General features: G+C 43.1%; 1 protein-coding gene across 1 annotated transcript; it reads right to left on the reverse strand.

Moving 5' to 3' along the window:
- Positions 1 to 220: 220 nt before the first annotated feature.
- On the reverse strand, positions 221 to 22,405 carry LOC120044679 (fascin-2-like). Its single transcript, XM_038989354.1, has 5 exons — positions 21,580 to 22,405; positions 5,223 to 5,379; positions 4,638 to 4,759; positions 2,324 to 2,491; positions 221 to 423 (listed from the first exon to the last, which is right to left on the reverse strand). Exons 1-5 carry the CDS (start codon positions 22,403 to 22,405, stop codon positions 221 to 223), a joined length of 1,476 nt encoding a protein of 491 aa, XP_038845282.1.
- Between the last annotated feature and the right edge of the window lie 1,099 nt (positions 22,406 to 23,504).

A 23,504-nucleotide genomic window follows, 5' to 3' on the forward strand; every position in this document is an offset into this window, starting at 1 on the left:
TACACATTTTCACTTTTTGCCAAAACAAAACAAAGAAGTGGGAACGGCCTCTCCTTTGCAGCTACAGTAGAAAAGAGAGTAGTGAAAATGTTCCCCAGTCAGTCTGTGTACTGTTTCGTTGTTGGTTGAGCTGTGAACCCAGGTGGGAACCAGGTCCTCCCATTCTCCTTTTCCCTCCACCTCTCCACAGGCTTCAGGGGTCGTCGGAGGTCGCGCCAGGTTAGTATTCCCAGAGACAGGAGGGGTCCACGGTTGCAGCGTCGCCCTTCAGCGTGCCGCTGTCCCCGCGCAGGTACTTGCCGTTCTTGCCCTTGATGCCCACCCGCCCGTGCTCCAGGAACTCCAGGAAGAAGTCCTCAGGCTTGTCTCCGTCTGAGCACACCAGGCCGCTGCTGGAGACATACCAGAACGTTCCACCCACGCCTGAGTGGAGATGGACAACGTTATTGTTAGTTAGAGATAAAGAGTGACATACTTGGTTTGGTGTACTTTGTAGTAATACTGATAGCACTATACCTTTTACTCTAAGACAGTAGAACACAATAATACTGATAGAACTATGCCACATTTTACTCTAAGACAGTAGAACACAATAATACTGATAGAACTATGCCACATTTTACTCTAAGACAGTAGAACACATGCAGATAGAACATTTACACATACAGTGGGGCAAAAAAGTATTTAGTCAGCCACCAATTGTGCAAGTTCTCCCACTTAAAAAGATGAGAGAGGCCTGTAATTTTCATCATAGGTACACTTCAACTATGACAGACAAAATGAGAAAAAAAAAAATCCAGAAAATCACATTGTAGGATTTTTTATGAATTTATTTGCAAATTATGGTGGAAAATAAGTATTTGGTCAATAACAAAAGTTTCTCGATACTTTGTTATATACCCTTTGTTGGCAATGACAGAGGTCAAACGTTTTCTGTAACTCTTCACAAGGTTTTCACACACTGTTGCTGGTATTTTGGCCCATTCCTCTATGCAGATCTCCTCTAGAGCAGTGATGTTTTGGGGCTGTTGCTGGGCAACATGGAGTTTCAACTCCCTCCAAAGATTTTCTATGGGGTTGAGATCTGGAGACTGGCTAGGCCACTCCAGGACCTTGAAATGCTTCTTACGAAGCCACTCCTTCGTTGCCCGGGCGGTGTGTTTGGGATCATTGTCATGCTGAAAGACCCAGCCACGTTTCATCTTCAATGCCCTTGCTGATGGAAGGAGGTTTTCACTCAAAATCTCACGATACATGGCCCCATTCATTCTTTCCTTTACACGGATCAGTCGTCCTGGTCCCTTTGCAGAAAACAGCCCCAAAGCATGATGTTTCCACCCCCATGCTTCACAGTAGGTATGGTGTTCTTTGGATGCAACTCAGCATTCTTTGTCCTCCAAACACGACGAGTTGAGTTTTTACCAAAAAGTTATATTTTGGTTTCATCTGACCATATGACATTCTCCCAATCTTCTGGATCAACCAAATGCTCTCTAGCAAACTTCAGACTGGCCTGGACATGTACTGGCTTAAGCAGGGGGACACGTCTAGCACTGCAGGATTTGAGTCCCTGGCGGCGTAGTGTGTTACTGATGGTAGGCTTTGTTACTTTGGTCCCAGCTCTCTGCAGGTCATTCACTAGGTCCCCCCGTGTGGTTCTGGGATTTTTGCTCACCGTTCTTGTGATCATTTTGACCCCACGGGGTGAGATCTTGCGTGGAGCCCCAGATCGAGGGAGATTATCAGTGGTCTTGTATGTCTTCCATTTCCTAATAATTGCTCCCACAGTTGATTTCTTCAAACCAAGCTGCTTACCTATTGCAGATTCAGTCTTCCCAGCCTGGTGCAGGTCTACAATTTTGTTTCTGGTGTCCTTTGACAGCTCTTTGGTCTTGGCCATAGTGAAGTTTGGAGTGTGACTGTTTGAGGTTGTGGACAGGTGTCTTTTATACTGATAACAAGTTCAAACAGGTGCCATTAATACAGGTAACGAGTGGAGGACAGAGGAGCCTCTTAAAGAAGAAGTTACAGGTCTGTGAGAGCCAGAAATCTTGCTTGTTTGTAGGTGACCAAATACTTATTTTCCACCATAATTTGCAAATAAATTCAGAAAAAATCCTACAATGTGATTTTCTGGATTTTTTTTTTCTCATTTTGTCTGTCATAGTTGAAGTGTACCTATGATGAAAATTACAGGCCTCTCTCATCTTTTTAAGTGGGAGAACTTGCACAATTGGTGGCTGACTAAATACTTTTTTGCGCCACTGTACATAGTACATGAAGACAAATGCAAACATGCATCCACCCACACACACACACTGACTTTTTATGTGGTAGGCGCCATCGCTGAAGAGCAGTGAGAAGATGTCATAGACGGATCGGTTGGCATCCAGCGTGTTGGAGCTCTTGTGATGACACACAAAACCGTTCTCCCCTCGCAGGATCAACATGGGCCGATTAATGAGCTTCATCAGGAAGAGCTCATCATCACCTGCAACACAACAACAGGATGGTAGAATAACAATGACAATAATAATGACAATAATATTAATAATGACAATAACAATAATGACAATAATATTAATAATGACAATAACAATAATGACAATAATAATAATGCCAATAATATTAATAATGACAATAACAATAATGACAATAATAACAATACATAATAATGACAATAATTATTATTATAATAAGTACAATAATAATAATAAAATAATAATAACAATACATAATAATGACAATAATAATAATTATAATAAGTACAATAATAATAATACAATAATAATAATAATAAGTACAATAATAATAATAAAATAATAATGACAATAATAATAATTATAATAAGTACAATAGTAATAATAAAACAATAATGACAATAATAATAATGACAATAACAATACATAATAATGACAAAATTAATGATAATTTGGTGGGTGCTTATATTTGTCCTATTTCACACATCTACAAGTGTGTTAATACGCATGTGTGAATTGGAACCCACTGGGCACAGACGTCAGTTCAACATCTATTTTTGACTTACATTTGGTTGACTAACGTGAATTCAACTTGAAATCAACAAAATACATTTACGTTGATGACTTTTTGTAAATCCAATCAGTTTTCCATGCTGATTCAACGTCATCACCTTGAATTGTTTTGTTGAAATGACGTGGAAACAACGTTGATTCAGACGTTTTTTGCACCCAACTCCGGCCAGGTGAGGCTTTAATAACACATGTCCTTTTGACAGAAACGGACTGTCCATAGTACGGTAGGGCCATAGGGCGGTAGGGACATAGGGCGGGTGGAAAATAAGGCTATAGGGTGGACATAGGGGGGTAGTGACATAAAGGGGTAGGGCGGTAGAGCCATAGGGCGGGTGGGACATGGGGCGGTAGGGACATGGGGCGGTAGGGACATGGGGCGGGTGGGACACAGGGCGGTAGGGACACAGGGCGGTAGGGACACAGGGCAGTAGGGACACAGGGCAGTAGGGACATAGGGCAGTAGGGACATAGGGCAGTAGGGACATGGGGCAGTAGGGACATAGGGCAGTAGGGACACAGGGCAGTAGGGACATAGGGCAGTAGGGACATGGGGCAATAGAGACATGGGGCGGTAGAGACATGGGGCAGTAAGGCCAAATGCCAGATGGGACTCTGGATTTTAGCCCAGTGGACCTGTCAGAATTATATTTTTTGAGCTAGTATTTTCTATTTGTATTTATTATGGATCCCCATTAGCTGTTGCCAAAGCAGCAGCTCCTCTTCAGGGTCCAGCAAAATGAAGGCAGTTTATACCATTTAAAACATTACAATACATTCACAGATTTTACAACACACTGGGTGCCCTCAGGCCCCTACTCCACCACTACCACATATCTACAGTACTAAATCCATGTGTATGTGTAGTGCGTATGTTATCGTGTGTGTGTGTGTGTCTGTGCCAATGTTTGTGATAGTTTACAGTCCCCGCTGTTCCATAAGGTGTTTTTTCATCTGTTTTTTAAATCTAATTTTACTGCTTGTGTCAGTTACTTTATGTGGAATAGAGTTCCATGTAGTCATGGCTCTATGTAGTACTGTGTCTGTTCTGGACTTGGGGACTGTGAAGAGACCTCTTGTGGCATGTCTTGTGGGGTATGCATGGGTGTCCGAGCTGTGTGCCAGTAGTTTAGACCGACAGCTCGATGCATTCAACATGTCAATACCTCTCATAACTAAAAGTAGTGATGTAGTCAATCTCTCCTCCACTTTCAGCCAGGAGAGATTGACATGCATATTATTAAAATTAGCTCTCTGTGTACATCCAAGGGCCAGCCATGCTGCCCTGTTCTGAGCCAATTGCAATTTTCCTAAGTCCTTTTTTGTAATGGGGCCCTAAAGGAAAAAAATGGGCCAGTGTGAGAAATTCCCAGGCTGATGTCTGGTCCCAGTCCATCCCTGTCCTTTGATCACCATTAATCTTCTATTCATCGTCTCTTCCGTCCTCTGATCACATGCCAATTCTCTTCACACATGACATGTGCTCATTCGTCCCTCAGTCGTGTTGAGCACATTCCATGTGACACATTCAACGTGATCTCTATGCTAACTGAATCACATCAGAGATTTGGATCTCGAAGCACTTACCTACGGAATCGCTGACGGCTGAAAGCTGCCCATTCTTTTTGGTGCACACGTACTTCCCATTGCTTGCCTTCAGTGCTACACTGCGGCCGAGCCATTCAATGTGAAACATGGTGTTGGCCTCCCTGTGGTTGTCCGGATAAGGGGATGAAAGAGAAGAATGAAAAGAGGGGGGGGTTAAGTTGAAAAGAATTTCATGGAAGGTTGTTTAAATCTAGTATAATTGTTTAAAGCAAAGTGGTTTGATGAATGCCCTCATAAGCGACATTACATAAAACGGTTCATATCCTCTGGTCACAGGTCTGTTTAGTAGAGGTGTTTCCCTGTCCATTCTTCAGGCACCCTAAACTGTGGCACATTTTTGTTCTATTCCAGAACAAGAACACTAAGGTTAAATTAATTTGGTTTAGTCGTTGACAAGTTCAATCAGGTGTGCTTGTTCTGACAAAACAACATCTGCATGTCCAACAGATAATGTTAGCATGTTAGCAAGAATGTCCAAAAGAATGAATTGGGAAGCCGTCTGTAGCCAACTCTGTGGTGTGCATTCTCATGGCAAACTAGTGAGTGTAAAATAGATCTACTTACACCTCCGTGGCTGTGGACTGGATCCCTCCGTGGGAGACCAGTGTCCAGTAGTTACCGCCGTTGGTCCTAAACATGCACTTCTTGCTCTCCTTATCAATCTCCATCTGGAAGGTCTCCATGTCTGTCTCCACATCCTGGTTGGCTGAGATGCTCACACCTATGATACAACACAACAAACTTTATTGTACAGAGGCAACAACAAAACTTCATTGCTCCATTATACAGAGACAACAAATAAAACTTTATTGATCCATTAAACAGAGACAACGAAACGTTATTTATCCATTATACAGAGACAACAAAACGTTATTTATCCATTATAAAGAGACAACAACAAAAGGGAAATAAAAGAGAAAAAGACAGTTGAGAATAGAATGCCATGGCTCGGAGTCGAAGGGCATTACAATGACGATGATTACAAGCTCTTCTCACAAGCCATTTACACTCAAAGGTGATTTGCAGGAGAACCATGGACACAGCAGTGATGTGACAGCTCATTAAAGAACTGTCTGTCTCTCGTCTCTTCTCCTCTAGTGTTACACAGCTCAGGGACTCACAGCACAAAACCTGGTCAGAAGACAGTGCTATTCTTCTATCCCTGGCCTTGTCTAAATGGGCTGTGTGGTTAAGGTGAGGTACGCTGGATCATGTCGTGTAGGCCGAAGCTTTAGACATCCTATTCATTTAGGATGATGAGTTCTTCCTTATAGAGCTTCTCTGAAAGCTGACTATTCGAGAGTATATCTCTCTCTTTTTAAGGAGTAGGTCACCGAGCTCCACCGACCTAGATTGGATATAAAAGATCAGAAAAAACAGGGTAGGTTCACACACAAAGTCAACAGATTTATGATCCTTTTCATTTTGTGATTTTAATGTATTTTTTTTTTCAATCTCTTGCACTTCTGTATCATCCAAACCCAAATATGAGCTCCTTCCAATCATCCACATTTCCTCCCTTGATACAAGCCCACATCTTTTTATCACTTCCACTCATAAATGCACTCTGCTCCTTTATAGTGCAGGACTGTCAGGACAGAACATTGCCAACGTGTCATGTTAAACAGTATAATAGTCCTGGTCTTCTCGATGTGTAACTCTGCAAGTAAACCCTCATGTTGAGAGCAGGGGGGATATTACAGTATGCAAACACCACTACTGCAGGACTGTGAGCTCATAAAACACACAGTACCTAAATAAAAAATTACGAGGACATAAACACATTGCACCAACAATTTGAATGTGAATTACCGAGGCATAGCCGCTGCAACCTTGTCTCAGAGGAAAACGTATTAAATTTGCCCAAAATCCGTGCCGCTCCATTTAGAATGATAGGTTACTTTACATTGGCCTACAATGTAATAGCGGCCATACAATATAACATAATACGAATTGTAGGACGTATAGTATTCTACGTCTTGATCGTACCAGTTTTCTTTAACCCGTTTAGTACAGTATGATATATTATCTTCAACTGCTGTAGTATGATATGCTACGTTAGGGGTTAAGGTTAGAAGTTGGGTTATAGGGTTTAGGTTAGGGTTAGCTAACATGCTAAGTAGTTACAAAGTAGCTAAAATGTTGTAAGTAGTTGCAAAGTTGCTAATTAGCTAAAATGCTAAAGTTGTCTGTGATAAGATTCAAACACACAATATTATGAGTTGCTAGATGTTGGTGTATTACACCCACCCATTCACCCCAACCAATCACCCTCCTTTCGTTTTTGCCTTAAGTAACCTACTGTCATCCCAAACGTATCATACTAATATGAGTGTATCGGATTTACATGGGCCAATGTAATGTAACCTAACGTAAAGCAACATATCATACTAAATGGAGTGGCACAGATTTTAGTCAAATACAGTCAATTCAGAAAGTATTCAGGTCCCCTGACTTTTTCAAACATTTTGTCACATTACAGCCTTCTAAAATTAATTAAATATTTTTTTCTCTGATCAGTCTACACACAATACCCCCTAATGACAAAGCAAAAACAGGTTTTAGACATTTTTGCAAATTTATAACAAAAAAAATACAGAAATATGACATTTGTATAAGTATTCAGACCCTTTACTCAGTACTTTGTTGAAGCACCTTTGGCAGAGATTACAGCCTTGAGTCTTCTTGGGTATGATGCTACAGGCTTGGCCCACCTGTATTTTGGGAGTTTGTCCCATTCTTCTTTGCAGATCCTCAAGCTCTGTCAGGATGGATGAGGCGTTGCTGCACATCTATTTTCTGGTCTCTCCAGAGATGTTCGATTGAGTTCAAGTCCAGGCTCTGGCTGGGCCACTCCAAGACATTCAGAGACTTGTCCCGAAGCCACGCCTGCGTTGTCTTGGCTGTGTGCTTAGGGTTGTGGTCCTGTTGGAAGGTGAACCTTCACCCCAGTCTGACGTCTTGAGCGCTATGGAGCAGGTTTTCATGAAGGATCTTTCTGTACCTTGCGTCGTTCATCTTTCCCTTGATCCTGACTACTCTCCCAGTCCCTGCCACTGAAAAACATCCCCACAGCATGATGCTACCACCACCATGCTTCACTTTAGGGATTGTGCAAGGTTTCCTCCAGACGTGACGCTTGGTATTCAGGCCAAAGAGTTCAATCTTGGTTTCATCAGACCAGAAAATCTTGCTTCTCATGGTCTGAGTCCTTCAGGTGCCTTTTGGCAAACTCAAAGTGGGCTGTCATGTGCCTTTTACTGAGGAGTGGCTACCGACTGGCCACTCTACCATAAAGGCCTGATTGGTGGAGTGCTGCAAAGATGGTTGTCCTTCTGGAATGTTCTCCCATCTCCACAGAGGAACTCCGGAACTCTGTCAGAGTGACCATCGGGTTCCTGGTCACCTCAATGACCGAGGCCCTTCTCCCCTGATTGTTCAGTTTGGCTGGGCGGCCAGCTCTAGGAAGAGTCTTTGTGGTTCCAAACTCCTTCCATTTAAGAATGATTGAGGCCACTGTGTTCTTGGGGACCTTCAATGCTGCAGACATTTTTTGGTACCCTTCCCCAGATCTGTGCCTTGACACAATCCTGTCTTGGCGCTCTATGGACAATTCCTTTGACCTCGTGGCTTGGTTTTTGCTCTGACATGCACTGTCAACTGTGGGACCTTATATAGACAGGTGTGTGCCTTTCCAAATCATGTCCAATCAGTTGAATTTATCACAGGTGGACTCCAATCAAGTTGTAGAAACATCTCACGGTGATGAATGGTAACAGGATGTACCTGAGCTCAATTTTGAGGCTCATAGCAAAGGCTCTGAATACTTTAGTAAATAAGGTGTCAAATATTGTTGTTTCATACATTTGCAAAAATTTCTAAAAACCTGTTTCCACTTGCCATTATGGGTTATTGTGTGTAGATTGATGAGGACATTTTTTTCTTTAACCCATTTTAGAAATGTTTTTTTCTTTTTTCTTTAACCTTTATTTAACTAGGCCACTCAGTTAAGAACAAATTCTTATTTACAATGACGACCTACCCCGGGCCAAACCCTAACCCGGACGATGTTGGGCCAATTTTGCGCCGCCCTACGGGACTCCCAATCATGGCTGGTTGTGATACAGCCTGGAATCAAACCAGGGTCTGTAGTGACGCCTCTAGCACTGAGATGCAGTGCCATAGAGGGCTGCGCCACTCGGGAGCCCCACTGGTTGTAATAAGGTTGTAACGTAATAAAATGTGGGAAAAGTAAAGGGTTATGAATACTTTCTGAATGCACTGTATAATACGTTTGGCTCTGAGACCAGGCTGGATCACTATAGAGTTCATCTTTATCATATCTTATAGGTTTTGGGTTCAGCTGTATAATATTTTACAGGTTTTGGGTTCAGCTGTATCATATTTTATAGGTTTTGGGTTCAGCTGTATAGTGTATTATTGGTTTTGGGATCAGCTGTATAGTGTGTTATTGGTTTTGGGTTCAGCTGTATAGTGTGTTATTGGTTTTGGGTTCAGCTGTATCGTGTGTTATTGGTTTTGGGTTCAGCTGTATAGTGTATTATTGGTTTTGGGATCAACTGTATAATATTTTATAGGTTTTGGGTTCAGCTGTATAGTGTGTTATTGGTTTTGGGATCAGCTGTATAGTGTGTTATTGGTTTTGGGATCAGCTGTATCGTGTGTTATTGGTTTTGGGTTCAGCTGTATAGTGTGTTATTGGTTTTGGGTTCAGCTGTATCGTGTGTTATTGGTCTTGGGATCAGCTGTATAGTGTGTTATTGGTTTTGGGTTCAGCTGTATAGTGTGTTATTGGTTTTGGGTTCAGCTGTATCGTGTGTTATTGGTTTTGGGATCAGCTGTATCGTGTGTTATTGGTTTTGGGATCAGCTGTATAATATTTTATAGGTTTTGGGTTCAGCTGTATAGTGTGTTATTGGTTTTGGGATCAGCTGTATAGTGTGTTATTGGTTTTGGGATCAGCTGTATCGTGTGTTATTGGTTTTGGGTTCAGCTGTATAGTGTGTTATTGGTTTTGGGTTCAGCTGTATAGTGTGTTATTGGTTTTGGGTTCAGCTGTATCATATGTTATTGGTTTTGGGTTCAGCTGTATAGTGTGTTATTGGTTTTGGGATCAGCTGTATCGTGTGTTATTGGTTTTGGGTTCAGCTGTATAGTGTGTTATTGGTTTTGGGTTCAGCTGTATCGTGTGTTATTGGTTTTGGGATCAGCTGTATCGTGTGTTATTGGTTTTGGGTTCAGCTGTATCGTGTGTTATTGGTTTTGGGTTCAGCTGTATAATGTGTTATTGGTTTTGGGTTCAGCTGTATCGTGTGTTATTGGTTTTGGGTTCAGCTGTATAGTGTATTATTGGTTTTGGGATCAGCTGTATAATAGTTTATAGGTTTTGGGTTCAGCTGTATCGTGTGTTATTGGTTTTGGGATCAGCTGTATCGTGTGTTATTGGTTTTGGGATCAGCTGTATAATATTTTATAGGTTTTGGGATCAGCTGTATCGTGTGTTATTGGTTTTGGGTTCAGCTGTATAGTGTATTATTGGTTTTGGGATCAGCTGTATAGTGTGTTATTGGTTTTGGGTTCAGCTGTATAGTGTGTTATTGGTTTTGGGTTCAGCTGTATCGTGTGTTATTGGTTTTGGGTTCAGCTGTATAGTGTATTATTGGTTTTGGGATCAACTGTATAATATTTTATAGGTTTTGGGTTCAGCTGTATAGTGTGTTATTGGTTTTGGGATCAGCTGTATAGTGTGTTATTGGTTTTGGGATCAGCTGTATCGTGTGTTATTGGTTTTGGGTTCAGCTGTATAGTGTGTTATTGGTTTTGGGTTCAGCTGTATCGTGTGTTATTGGTTTTGGGTTCAGCTGTATAGTGTGTTATTGGTTTTGGGTTCAGCTGTATAGTGTGTTATTGGTTTTGGGTTCAGCTGTATCGTGTGTTATTGGTTTTGGGTTCAGCTGTATAGTGTGTTATTGGTTTTGGGTTCAGCTGTATCGTGTGTTATTGGTCTTGGGATCAGCTGTATAGTGTGTTATTGGTTTTGGGTTCAGCTGTATAGTGTGTTATTGGTTTTGGGTTCAGCTGTATCGTGTGTTATTGGTTTTGGGATCAGCTGTATCGTGTGTTATTGGTTTTGGGATCAGCTGTATAATATTTTATAGGTTTTGGGTTCAGCTGTATAGTGTGTTATTGGTTTTGGGATCAGCTGTATAGTGTGTTATTGGTTTTGGGATCAGCTGTATCGTGTGTTATTGGTTTTGGGTTCAGCTGTATAGTGTGTTATTGGTTTTGGGTTCAGCTGTATAGTGTGTTATTGGTTTTGGGTTCAGCTGTATCATATGTTATTGGTTTTGGGTTCAGCTGTATAATGTGTTATTGGTTTTGGGATCAGCTGTATCGTGTGTTATTGGTTTTGGGTTCAGCTGTATAGTGTGTTATTGGTTTTGGGTTCAGCTGTATCGTGTGTTATTGGTTTTGGGATCAGCTGTATCGTGTGTTATTGGTTTTGGGTTCAGCTGTATCGTGTGTTATTGGTTTTGGGTTCAGCTGTATAATGTGTTATTGGTTTTGGGTTCAGCTGTATCGTGTGTTATTGGTTTTGGGATCAGCTGTATAATATTTTATAGGTTTTGGGTTCAGCTGTATAGTGTGTTATTGGTTTTGGGTTCAGCTGTATCGTGTGTTATTGGTTTTGGGATCAGCTGTATAGTGTGTTATTGGTTTTGGGTTCAGCTGTATAGTGTGTTATTGGTTTTGGGTTCAGCTGTATAGTGTGTTATTGGTTTTGGGTTCAGCTGTATAGTGTGTTATTGTTTTTGGGTTCAGCTGTATCGTGTGTTATTGGTTTTGGGTTCAGCTGTATAATGTGTTATTGGTTTTGGGTTCAGCTGTATCGTGTGTTATTGGTTTGGTGCATGAAAAGGGGCAGGAGTTTTTCCTGACTACGTGACCTGGCCAGGAAAAACTCTGGTTTCTATGTATAGCCTAAAACTCTCGGCCATAGATAACTCCTGGTCCTAGTTTTAGGCTTTATCTTCTAATTAGGTAATGCGGACAGGAAAAACTCCTGGCCTCTATACACAGCATGCGTTTCCTCCTGATTTGGGATCTCCCTGAGGTTTGAACGTCCAAAGAGGAAGTCCCCGGAGGTGAGAGGACCAGGGTGGTGTTCATTAGAAACTAAACGGGATAAAACTGAATGAAACATTGCATTGCATGCCCTAATGAACACGACCACAGGAGAGGTGGTGTGAGAGTTGACCTTGGCACCGCCTTGCCCCGAGGTATCCCGCTGGTCGGATGAGCCTGTCATTTGCACGACCTGTCTTATCCTGCCAGTTTATCTCGCACAGCAGATTACACGTGTCCCGAGGTGACCGCAAGTTGTGACACTTACATTGTGATAAAAAAATGATTAAATTAACATGTCTGGTTGTGTTGTGACAGACGAAGCAGTGCACATGCGGGATTAGGTTCTGGGTGCCAAGATGACATGTTGGGTAACACATGTACTGTAGGCCTATGTACAGCGCCTTCAGAAATGATTACCACCCCTCAACATATCCCACAATTTGTTATGTTACAGCCTGAATTTGAAATGCATTAAACATTTTCTCACCTATCTACACACAATACCCCATAATGACTAAGTGAAAACATGTTTTTGACATTTTTGCAAATTTATTGAAAATGAAATACAGAAATATCTCATTTACATAAGTATTCAAACCCCTGAGTCAATTCTTTGTAGAAGCATATTTGGCAGCAATTACAGCTGTGAGGCTTTCTGGGTAAGTCTCTAAGTGCTTTCCACACCTGGATTGTGCACAATTTTGTATTTATTTATTTATTTCACCTTTTTTGCCTTTATTTCACCTTTTTTGTGGTATTGTCCTGCTGAAAGGTAAATTAATCTCCTAGTGTCTGGTGGAAAGCACTCTAAGCCAAGTTTTCCTCTAGGATTTTGCCTGTGCTTAGCGCCATTCCGTTTGTTTTCATCCTGAAAAACTCCCCAGTCCTTAACGATTACAAGCATACCCATAACATGACGCAGCCACCACTATGCTTCAAAATATGGAGAGTGATACTCCGTAATGTGTTTTATTGGATTTGCCCCAAATATAACACTTTTGTACTCAGGCAAAAAATGTATTGCCATATTTTCTTGGCAGTATAACTTTAGTGCCTTGTTGCAAACAGGATGCATGTTTTGGAATGTTTTTATTCTGTACAGGCGTCCTTCTTTTTACTCTGTCTATAAGGTTAGTATTGTGGAGAAACAATGTTGTGGATCCATCCTCACTTTTCTCTAATCACTCTGTAACTGTTTTAACGTCACCATTAACTTCATGGTGAAATTCCTGATCGGTTTCCTTCCTCTCTGGCAACTGAGTTAGGAAGGACACCTGTATCTTTGTAGTGACTGGGTGTATTGATACACCATCCAAAGTGTAATTTGCTCAAAGGGATATTCAATGTCTACTTTTTTATATTTGTACTAATCTACCAATAGGTGCCCTTTGTCAGGCATTGGACAACCTCCCTGGTCTTTGTGGTTTAATCTATGTTTGAAATGCAATGCTCGACTGGGGGACCTTACAGATAATTGTATGTATGGAGTACAGAAATGAGGTAGTCATTCAAAAATCACGTTAAACACTATTATTGCACACAGAGTGATTCCATGCAACGTATGTGACTTGTTCAGCACATTTTTACTCCTGAACGTATTTAAGCTTGCATAACAAAGGGATTTGAATACTTATTAACTAAAGACATTTCAGCGTTTAATTTAAATTTAATTTGTAAACACTTCGAAAAACATAATTCCACTTTGACATTATGGGGTATTGTGTGTAGGCCACTGACAAAAAAATCTCACTATAATCCATTTTAAATTCCGCCGGTAACACAACAACATGTGGAAAAAGTCAAGGGGAGTGAATACTTTCTGAAGGCACTGTATGTGTTTGCCAGTGTCCCCGCAGTTCCTTCAGATGTTTCCAGACCTGGGTTCAGATCAGATCTGTATGTGTTTGTCCCCGCAGTTCCTTCAGGTGTTTCCAGACCTGGGTTCAGATCAGATCTGTATGTGTTTGTCCCCGCAGTTCCTTCAGATGTTTCCAGACCTGGGTTCAGATCAGATCTGTATGTGTTTGCCAGTGTCCCCGCAGTTCCTTCAGATGTTTCCAGACCTGGGTTCAGATCAGATCTGTATGTGTTTGTCCCCGCAGTTCCTTCAGATGTTTCCAGACCTGGGTTCAGATCAGATCTGTATGTGTTTGTCCCCGCGGTTCCTTCAGATGTTTCCAGACCTGGGTTCAGATCAGATCTGTATGTGTTTGTCCCCGCGGTTCCTTCAGATGTTTCCAGACCTGGGTTCAGATCAGATCTGTATGTGTTTGTCCCCGCAGTTCCTTCAGGTGTTTCCAGACCTGGGTTCAGATCAGATCTGTATGTGTTTGCCAGTGTCCCCGCAGTTCCTTCAGATGTTTCCAGACCTGGGTTCAGATCAGATCTGTATGTGTTTGTCCCCGCAGTTCCTTCAGGTGTTTCCAGACCTGGGTTCAGATCAGATCTGTATGTGTTTGCCAGTGTCCCCGCAGTTCCTTCAGATGTTTCCAGACCTGGGTTCAGATCAGATCTGTATGTGTTTGTCCCCGCAGTTCCTTCAGATGTTTCCAGACCTGGGTTCAGATCAGATCTGTATGTGTTTGTCCCCGCAGTTCCTTCAGGTGTTTCCAGACCTGGGTTCAGATCAGATCTGTATGTGTTTGTCCCCGCAGTTCCTTCAGATGTTTCCAGACCTGGGTTCAGATCAGATCTGTATGTGTTTGTCCCCACAGTTCCTTCAGATGTTTCCAGACCTGGGTTCAGATCAGATCTGTATGTGTTTGTCCCCGCAGTTCCTTCAGATGTTTCCAGACCTGGGTTCAGATCAGATCTGTATGTGTTTGCCAGTGTCCCCGCAGTTCCTTCAGGTGTTTCCAGACCTGGGTTCAGATCAGATCTGTATGTGTTTGTCCCCACAGTTCCTTCAGGTGTTTCCAGATCTGGGTTCAGATCAGATCTGTTTGAAAGCTTCTAAGTGCCTTGAGTGTTTGATTGAGTCTGAGTGCCAGATGGGTTTGTACTGTTGCTTAAGCTTCATCAAGCGCAACCCAAAGTATTTAATAGACAATAAATACTGAATCCAGCTCGTGCTTTTCACCACTGACCCCCCACTCCACCCATAGTGGTGTAATATCACTGTGTGATAGAATTATCTCCCACATGTGGTACTGTAGGGAAGCACAGCTACTGCAAAAGTTCTAGAAATACTCAAATGAAGAACTGGAAATGTATTTGGAGAAACCTGATGCGACCAAATAACTGTTGGGAATGGCCCATCATCCAAAAGGCATAGATATTGACTGAGGACACAAATATGATTGAAAAGCACAGATTTCACAATAGATAACAAGTAAGTACCAATGACATCATTAAAGATGCACTCCAGGATCTTAAGCACAATAAAATCGTAACATATCATACGATTTTCACAATGTATATATATAAAAATTGTTTGCAGGATTTAACATATTATACGAAATGGACTACGTAGTACGTCATTTGATGACGTAGTACACAAAAAACAGGGACCACTTTTGGCTCGTGAGCACCACTTTCAAAACTACTGGCTGAAATGATACAGAAGTTTGAGAGTGCATCTTTAATGAAGACTATATATAGCTGAGCTTCCAAAGTATAAAATATAGTCATTTTCTAAATGTTGCAACATTACAAACCAAACCCTTCACTTTGGAGCATTATTCAAACAAGTCTAGTCTTAAATGACATCATCATATCTAGGAGTGGGGGAGACTATATGCCTTAAAATGAGATGCACGAGATACCCTACACACTGACATTAAGGGTTGTCCTACACACATCCCGTAGAGACTGACATTAAGGGTTGTCCTACACACATCCCATAGGGACTGACATTAAGGGTTGTCCTACACACATCCCGTAGGGACTGACATTAAGGGTTGTCCTACACACATCCCGTAGAGACTGACATTAAGGGTTGTCCTATACACATCCCGTAGGGACTGACATTAAGGGTTTCCTATACACATCCCGTAGGGACTGACATTAAAGGTTGTCCTATACACATCCCGTAGGGACTGACATTAAAGGTTGTCCTATACACATCCCGTAGGGACTGACATTAAAGGTTGTCCTATACACATCCCATAGGGACTGACATTAAGGGTTGTCCTACACACATCCCGTAGGGACTGACATTAAGGGTTGTCCTATACACATCCCGTAGGGACTGACATTAACAGTTGTCCTATACACATCCCATAGGGACTGACATTAAGGGTTGTCCTACACACATCCCATAGGGACTGACATTAAGGGTTGTCCTACACACATCCCATAGGGACTGACATTAAGGGTTGTCCTACACACATCCCGTAGGGACTGACATTAAGGGTTGTCCTATACACATCCCGTAGGGACTGACATTAAGGGTTGTCCTATACACATCCCGTAGGGACTGACATTAAGGGTTGTCCTACACACATCCCATAGGGACTGACATTAAGGGTTGTCCTACACACATCCCGTAGGGACTGACATTAAGGGTTGTCCTACACACATCCCGTAGGGACTGACATTAAGGGTTGTCCTACACACATCCCGTAGGGACTGACATTAACAGTTGTCCTACACACATCCCATAGGGACTGACATTAAGGGTTGTCCTACACACATCCCGTAGGGACTGACATTAAGGGTTGTCCTACACACATCCCGTAAGGACTGACATTAAGGGTTGTCCTATACACATCCCGTAGGGACTGACATTAAGGGTTGTCCTATACACATCCCGTAGGGACTGACATTAAGGGTTGTCCTACACACATCCCGTAGGGACGGACATTAAGGGTTGTCCTATACACATCCCGTAGGGACTGACATTAAGGGTTGTCCTATACACATCCCATAGGGACTGACATTAAGGGTTGTCCTACACACATCCCGTAGGAACTGACATTAAGGGTTGTCCTACACACATCCCATAGGGGCTGACATTAAGGGTTGTTCTATACACATCCCGTAGGGACTGACATTAAGGGTTGTCCTATACACATCCCGTAGAGACTGACATTAAGGGTTGTCCAACACACATCCCATAGGGACTGACATTAAGGGTTGTCCTACACACATCCCATAGGGACTGACATTAAGGGTTGTCCTACACACATCCCGTAGGGACTGACATTAAAGATTGTCCTATACACATCCCGTAGGGACTGACATTAAGGGTTGTCCTATACACACCCCGTAGGGACTGACAATAAGGGTTGTCCTATACACACCCCGTAGGGACTGACAATAAGGGTTGTCCTATACACATCACATAGGGACTGACATTAAGGGTTGTCCTATACACATCCCGTAGGGACTGACATTAAGGGTTGTCCTACACACATCCCGTAGGGACTGACATTAAGGGTTGTCCAACACACATCCCGTAGGGACTGACATTAAGGGTTGTCCAACACACATCCCGTAGGGACTGACATTAAGGGTTGTCCTTTACACATCCCATAGGGACTGACATTAAGGGTTGTCCTACACACATCCCGTAGAGACTGACATTAAGGGTTGTCCTGCACACATCCCATAGGGACTGACATTAAGGGTTGTCCTATACACATCCCGTAGGGACTGACATTAAGGGTTGTCCTACACACATCCCGTAGAGACTGACATTAAGGGTTGTCCTACACACATCCCATAGGGAATGACATTAAGGGTTGTCCTACACACATCCCATAGGGACTGACATTAAGGGTTGTCCTACACACATCCCATAGGGAATGACATTAAGGGTTGTCCTATACACATCCCGTAGGGACTGACATTAAGGGTTGTCCTACACACATCCCGTAGAGACTGACATTAAGGGTTGTCCTACACACATCCCATAGGGACTGACATTAAGGGTTGTCCTACACACATCCCGTAGGGACTGACATTAAGGGTTGTCCTACACACATCCCGTAGGGACTGACATTAAGGGTTGTCCTATGCACATCCCATAGGGACTGACATTAAGGGTTGTCCTATACACATCCCATAGGGACTGACATTAAGGGTTGTCCTATACTCATCCCGTAGGGACTGACATTAAGGGTTGTCCTATACACATCCCGTAGGGACTGCCATTAAGGGTTGTCCTATACACATCCCATAGGGACTGACATTAAGGGTTGTCCAACACACATCCCGTAGGGACTGACATTAAGGGTTGTCCTATACACATCCCGTAGAGACTGACATTAAGGGTTGTCCTACACACATCCCATAGAGACTGACATTAAGGGTTGTCCTACACACATCCCGTAGGGACTGACATTAAGGGTTGTCCTATACACATCCCGTAGAGACTGACATTAAGGGTTGTCCTATACACATCCCGTAGGGACTGACATTAAGGGTTGTCCTATACACATCCCGTAGGGACTGTCCTTGAATGGCCCAGCCAGAGCCCGGACTTGAACCCAATCTAACATTTCTGCAGAGACCTGAAAGTGACGCTCCCAATCCAACGTGACTGAGCTGAAGAGGGCCTGGAGAGAAGAATGGGACAAACTCGCCAAATACAGGTGTGCCAAGCTTGTACCCAAGAAGAATCGAGGCTGTAATCGCTGCTAAAGGTGCTTCAACAAAGTACTGAGAAAAGGGTCTGAATACTTATATAAATGTATTTTTATTTTTATTTTTATACATTTATTTTTATAAATGTGCTAATATTTCAAAAAATCTGTTTTTGCTTTGTCTTGATGGGGTATTGTGTGTAGATTGATGAGTAATAAACAACAACAATTTCATCAATTTTAGAATAAGGCTGTAACGTAACAAAATGTGGAAAAAGTCAAGGGGCCTGAATACTTTCCGAATGCACTGTATATAGCAGATTGTGTCTGCTGGAGTTCAAATTAGATACCACAGAAATATCCCTCAACCTTTCTCTTAAGCCTGTTACCACCCTAATCCCATACACACACCCCTCCACCCATCCTGCTCATTCGCCTGCTGTAATTCCCTCGGTGGTGCAATGCAAATCTGCACCACAGGGCCCACTAAGCAGCTTTCTGGTGCCTGCCTCTTTCCTAAAACAAATGTCGGGGGAGAGGAGACACCCGTGGTGTATTCATTAGTGCACATTGTAGCAAAACGAAAATGAGAGTTTCTTAGTGGACAAGTTCAGGTTAGTCTCTCCCAGTTTCGTCCCGTTTGCTTCAGTCTGTTTCCTAGTGAATACACCCCAGGCAAAAACACTCCTCTTCAGAGAGACCAAGCACAACATTATGGGTTGGGTTGCCATATTGGACATTATGAAAAGCCACTTGTTGAAGATTTTAACCAAAGGAAGAGTAGAATGAACTGGGGATAATAATGAGTGCTATTTTTTTGTGATCAAATATACTATTTCATGCCTGATCAATATTTGAGCCAGTAGCCTACATACATTATTTATTAATCTATTTAAATGTTTTATTTAACCTTAATTTAACTAGACAAGTCAGTTAAGAACAAATGATTATTTACAATGACGCCTACCCCAGCCAAACCCGGATGACGCTGGGCCAATGCCTTAGACCGCTGCACTATTTAATATTTATTTTGTTGATCTGTAAAGTCATCCTGAATTCGTACAATCACATTTACCTCTGTATTTTTACCAAATCGTAAGAAATAGCATACCAGGGGAGGCCTGTGCAGGGGAGGGAAGAATGCATCTCCCTAGTACATTTGGGAGAAATTGTGATGAATAAAACCTATATAAAATCATCTTGGTACTTGTACGTTATGTCATTGTGAATGTAGCTGTGGCAGGGTGACACCCTCACTGAATGACACGTCTTTGTTTGGAACTTCCTCCAAACCTGTGACCAGACACAGCCAAAGTCCCTTCAATCTCTTTCTAACCTGTCCTCCATGCCTGCTGGCCTGTCTCTAGGTCTGTCAGCAGAGGCGATCTCTCCACCTTCATTCCTCTCTCAGGGAAAGCCTCTGCCGAGAGCTAATGATGGGTGTAGGTAACTGATCAGTCTGACTAGTTCTCCTATTTTAACTGCTCTCTCACTGCCTGTCCAGACTAATAGATGACTTCCTCTTCCTGCCTCAATCAAACAACCTCAGCCCCCATTACAATTACAACCACTCCCTCTCCTCTCTCTCCTCTCTCTCCTCTCTCTCCTCTCTCTCCTCTCTCTCCTCTCTCTCCTCCCTCTCCTCCCTCTCCTCCCTCTCCTCCCTCTCCTCCCTATCCTCACTCTCACTCCACAGATAAAGCAGCAGGTAGTTTCAGTTTAATAATAGAATGGTTGTGATCCTGAAATGCCCATTGATGGGAATTAGTTGGTAGCACCAGCAGGACCCCTCTGCCTCCTGGAGTCATCAGCCTGCGCTCTCCCTAATCTCTTCTATGGGACACACAGTGGAAATGACAAAGCCCATTACCATGACGACCCGGATGACACGCGTAATGGCGCCCAATGGCTGACTGACCATATGCACCGTGCAGAGCGAGGAGACAAGCATGGCTGCCCTTCAGTTGTACCGTACTTGTCACATGGTTTCACAATGTTCTTTCTGAAAATTTCCAGGAGAGTCTCTGACAATCTTTTTGGATCCCCTAATTGATGACTATATTTCTGATTCTCGTTGAGTAGGGAACCTTCCCCAATGTGGGCTAACATTCCTAGTGGGCTGCTACACTGCATGCTTACTGTATTTTGAGATATGTCTCAATGCTCACTCAATTGAGTGAATGGTTTCTGAAAATGACAAATATGACTGAACTGAGCCTACCTGTGATTAGAATTCAATATACTGCCTGCTTTTGACAGACTTCACTAAGGGAGTAGAGCAGTGGAGGCTGATGAGGGGAGGACAGCTCATAATAATGTCTGGAATGGAGTCAACGGAATGGTATCAAACACGTGGTTTCTATATGGTTGTTTTTTGTTGAGATGTGAGGAGTCTTTCAACAGCATTAACTTTTCATCTAATTGCTAAGGAGTGTAACTAAAGACAAAGTGAGCTTCAGCACTGAGCTAACTAATGGTGGTTCTATTGGACTGCCATTTGCTTGTGATAGAACCAACCAACCTCTACAGGGAAATGATGCAAACATCAACATTTTCCTACTTTGAATTTCTTGACGTCAACTATAGCGCATGAAGTGTGGATTTGCAGGTCAATTACACTGGAGGTTGATCATGCTGAGCATAGTACAATAAGACATTATTTTCTGAACAAAATGGATTTGTACTCTACTCTTCTCAGAGCAGTGTGTTTAATGTAATGTCAGGTTTTTAGCAATTAAAAGCATCGAACAAAAAATAAAATACTTTCAAAAGTTCTGCAATTCTAAAGCTCCCTGAGAATGTCACTTGTTTTTTTCCCAATGGGTTCCCAGCTGGCCTACCTACTCTATTTTCTCCATCCCATTCTTTCCTCAAAATAGAGCAGGCAGAACCTCCCTGGTTAGTCCATTTGCAGACTAAATGGAAAATAGAAAGCAGTGTAGAGCATTAGTTTGCTCAGTTCTGGGTGGATTCCAAGGAAAGTATAGCAAGTCAATTTGATAGCAATCTCCTGGAAACCCTACAGTGAGCCTAATGGGGTTCTGCTGACATTATTCCTTTCAATGCAGGAAGCTAGATGTGCACCTTCAGAGAGGATACTGAATGTATCACCCAAGACATTTCCAACCCAAAATATTGTCCAAACATCAAATTAGTTCAGATTTTTCATCTCAGTAGAGACTATACAAAAACACTTAAATAATGTGCATTATAGCAATAAATATATACATTGGCTGGATGATTACCTTGTTTGACGGAGACAAATCTTTTGTTGGCTGCCTGGAAAATGACTTGTGGGTGGCTCTCCTCTAGATCAAACAGCTCATCCTTGCCAGGCTTGGAGCACCTGCCTGAGCGCAGCGTGCCGGTCGGGCCCATGGGCGTCAGGTACTTCCCATCGCAGTCCTTGAAGGCCAGCTTGCCCGACTTGAGCTCCAGGGTGAAGCTGGTGGTGGGGGTGTTCTCTTTGACCAGCTTCCCGTCGTTGCTGAGGAAGCGGCTGTCGCACGTCTTCAGGAAGTACTTTCCTTCCAGGTAGACCAGGGTGACCAGGGAGTCCGAGCCCCAGGGGATGTTGCTGTCCACCGAGATCTCTCCTTCCCGGGCAAACAGGTGGGCGTAGCGTTTGCGCGCGACGCTGAGCAGGCTAGATTGCGGGTGGAGGGCCAGGTGGACGGCCCACAGCTCGGGCTCCCCGATGGCCTGGGCGAAGCAGGACAGGTAGTCAGCCGAGCCTCCGAAGAAGCGCAGGTATGTTTCCGACTGCAGTGCCCAGCGGCCGTCCGACTGGGCCACGATCAGGAAGCGGCAGCCGGGCGAGTCGGGCTGCTCTGCCCCGCAGCTCACCTTACCATCCTTGTCGGAGGCCAGGTAGCGGCCCAGGTGGCTGCGAAGGAACACTACCTGGGTGTCCTGGTCCTCTTGCTCCAGAGTCCAGATCTGCTTCTTCTTCATGCTGGAGGCCGAGGCGTTCACCTTGAAGCCGAAGGCCTCGGCCGTTAGGTAACGGCTTTCGTGGTTGATGAGGCCAAACTGCAGCTTCAAGGCTTTGTTAATTCCGTTCGTGGGCATCGTCAATCCGTTGTCCATAGACACACACACACACACACACACACGCAGAGGTCTGGAGTGGAAACCTTTAGGATGAACGAGGGGGAGGGTAGAGGGGGAAGTGTGCCCCTTTCTCTTCTCTCCAGGCGCAAAATTCCCCTGCTTTAACAACCTCCCTCAGTCTAAATGCTTGACTTCCTCTCTCTCTTCCTCCAGAGGGTTTGCACAGGCGCTTGCTCTCTGTTACCTAATCAGCCAGGATTAAAATCAGCAGGACACAGGACCTCAATCCAACGAGCCGCTGACGTCACATTCCAGTGCACTAAACCCACCTCTCCTCTTGCCTTCATTCTCTTCTTACAAATACACTTTATCTCACGCTGTTTCGTCTCATCTCCCACCTTTTTTATTTCACACTCTCTCTATCACTCACAATGACACTCATTTCTCAGCCTTGAATCTCTTCAGGCTGGCTCTCCATCACATAGTTAGGCACATATATACTGGAAACACATCCAGCATGGGGATTACCCCAGCACTGATCTCCTGGTGAGCCACAGCCTAATTGGAAAACGTCCAGTCGAGTAAAGGTGCTCTTCGTCTCCCTCTCTCTCTTCAGATTCTCATCTCTTTCCTTTTCCCTGCTCAAACAGGTTTTTATCTGATAGATTGGGTTTTACAGGGACAATGTATTGTACAATAGTCACCATTTGAATCGCTAGATTTCCCTAATTCAAATCAGCTTTCTCTTGTGTACACACAATGCTAACAGGAGGGGATTTGAATATGTCCACAAAGCCCTCTTTCACTTCTTTCCTTTCTTCCTTTTGTTTAAATGAACTGGGAGAGTGTGCCTTGAGTCATACTATGCCTTGAGTTGACTTGATTGATTAACTTGAATGTACAATACAGTTCCGTAATTTATCAGGTTCAAGAGTGTGAGTCATTTATTGACCAAAGCAGAACATTGTTTGGTCTAACACCCATAAACTACTGCAGGAGATTCAAGAGAACAAGATTGAAAGTCCTGAACTGAGAGACCTGGGCTGACTGAAGAATGCCATGTGGAAAACATTAAACAAGTTCATCTGTCATTAGTGCCTTTAACACTAGGAACCAT

The sequence above is a fragment of the Salvelinus namaycush genome, chromosome 3 (genome assembly GCF_016432855.1).
Source record: "Salvelinus namaycush isolate Seneca chromosome 3, SaNama_1.0, whole genome shotgun sequence".
NCBI classification, from domain to species: domain Eukaryota; kingdom Metazoa; phylum Chordata; class Actinopteri; order Salmoniformes; family Salmonidae; genus Salvelinus; species Salvelinus namaycush.

Bases quoted from the DNA above. Each gene is read 5' to 3' on its own strand.
- LOC120044679 (XM_038989354.1), bottom strand. From the start codon at position 22,405: ATGCCCACGAACGGAATTAACAAAGCCTTGAAGCTGCAGTTTGGCCTC. The intron at 5,380-21,579 runs GTAATCATCCAG...GTTGTATCATAG, and splicing joins ATTTGTCTCCGTCAAACAAG to GTGTGAGCATCTCAGCCAAC. The intron at 4,760-5,222 runs GTAAGTAGATCT...GGACAACCACAG, and splicing joins CAGTCCACAGCCACGGAGGT to GGAGGCCAACACCATGTTTC.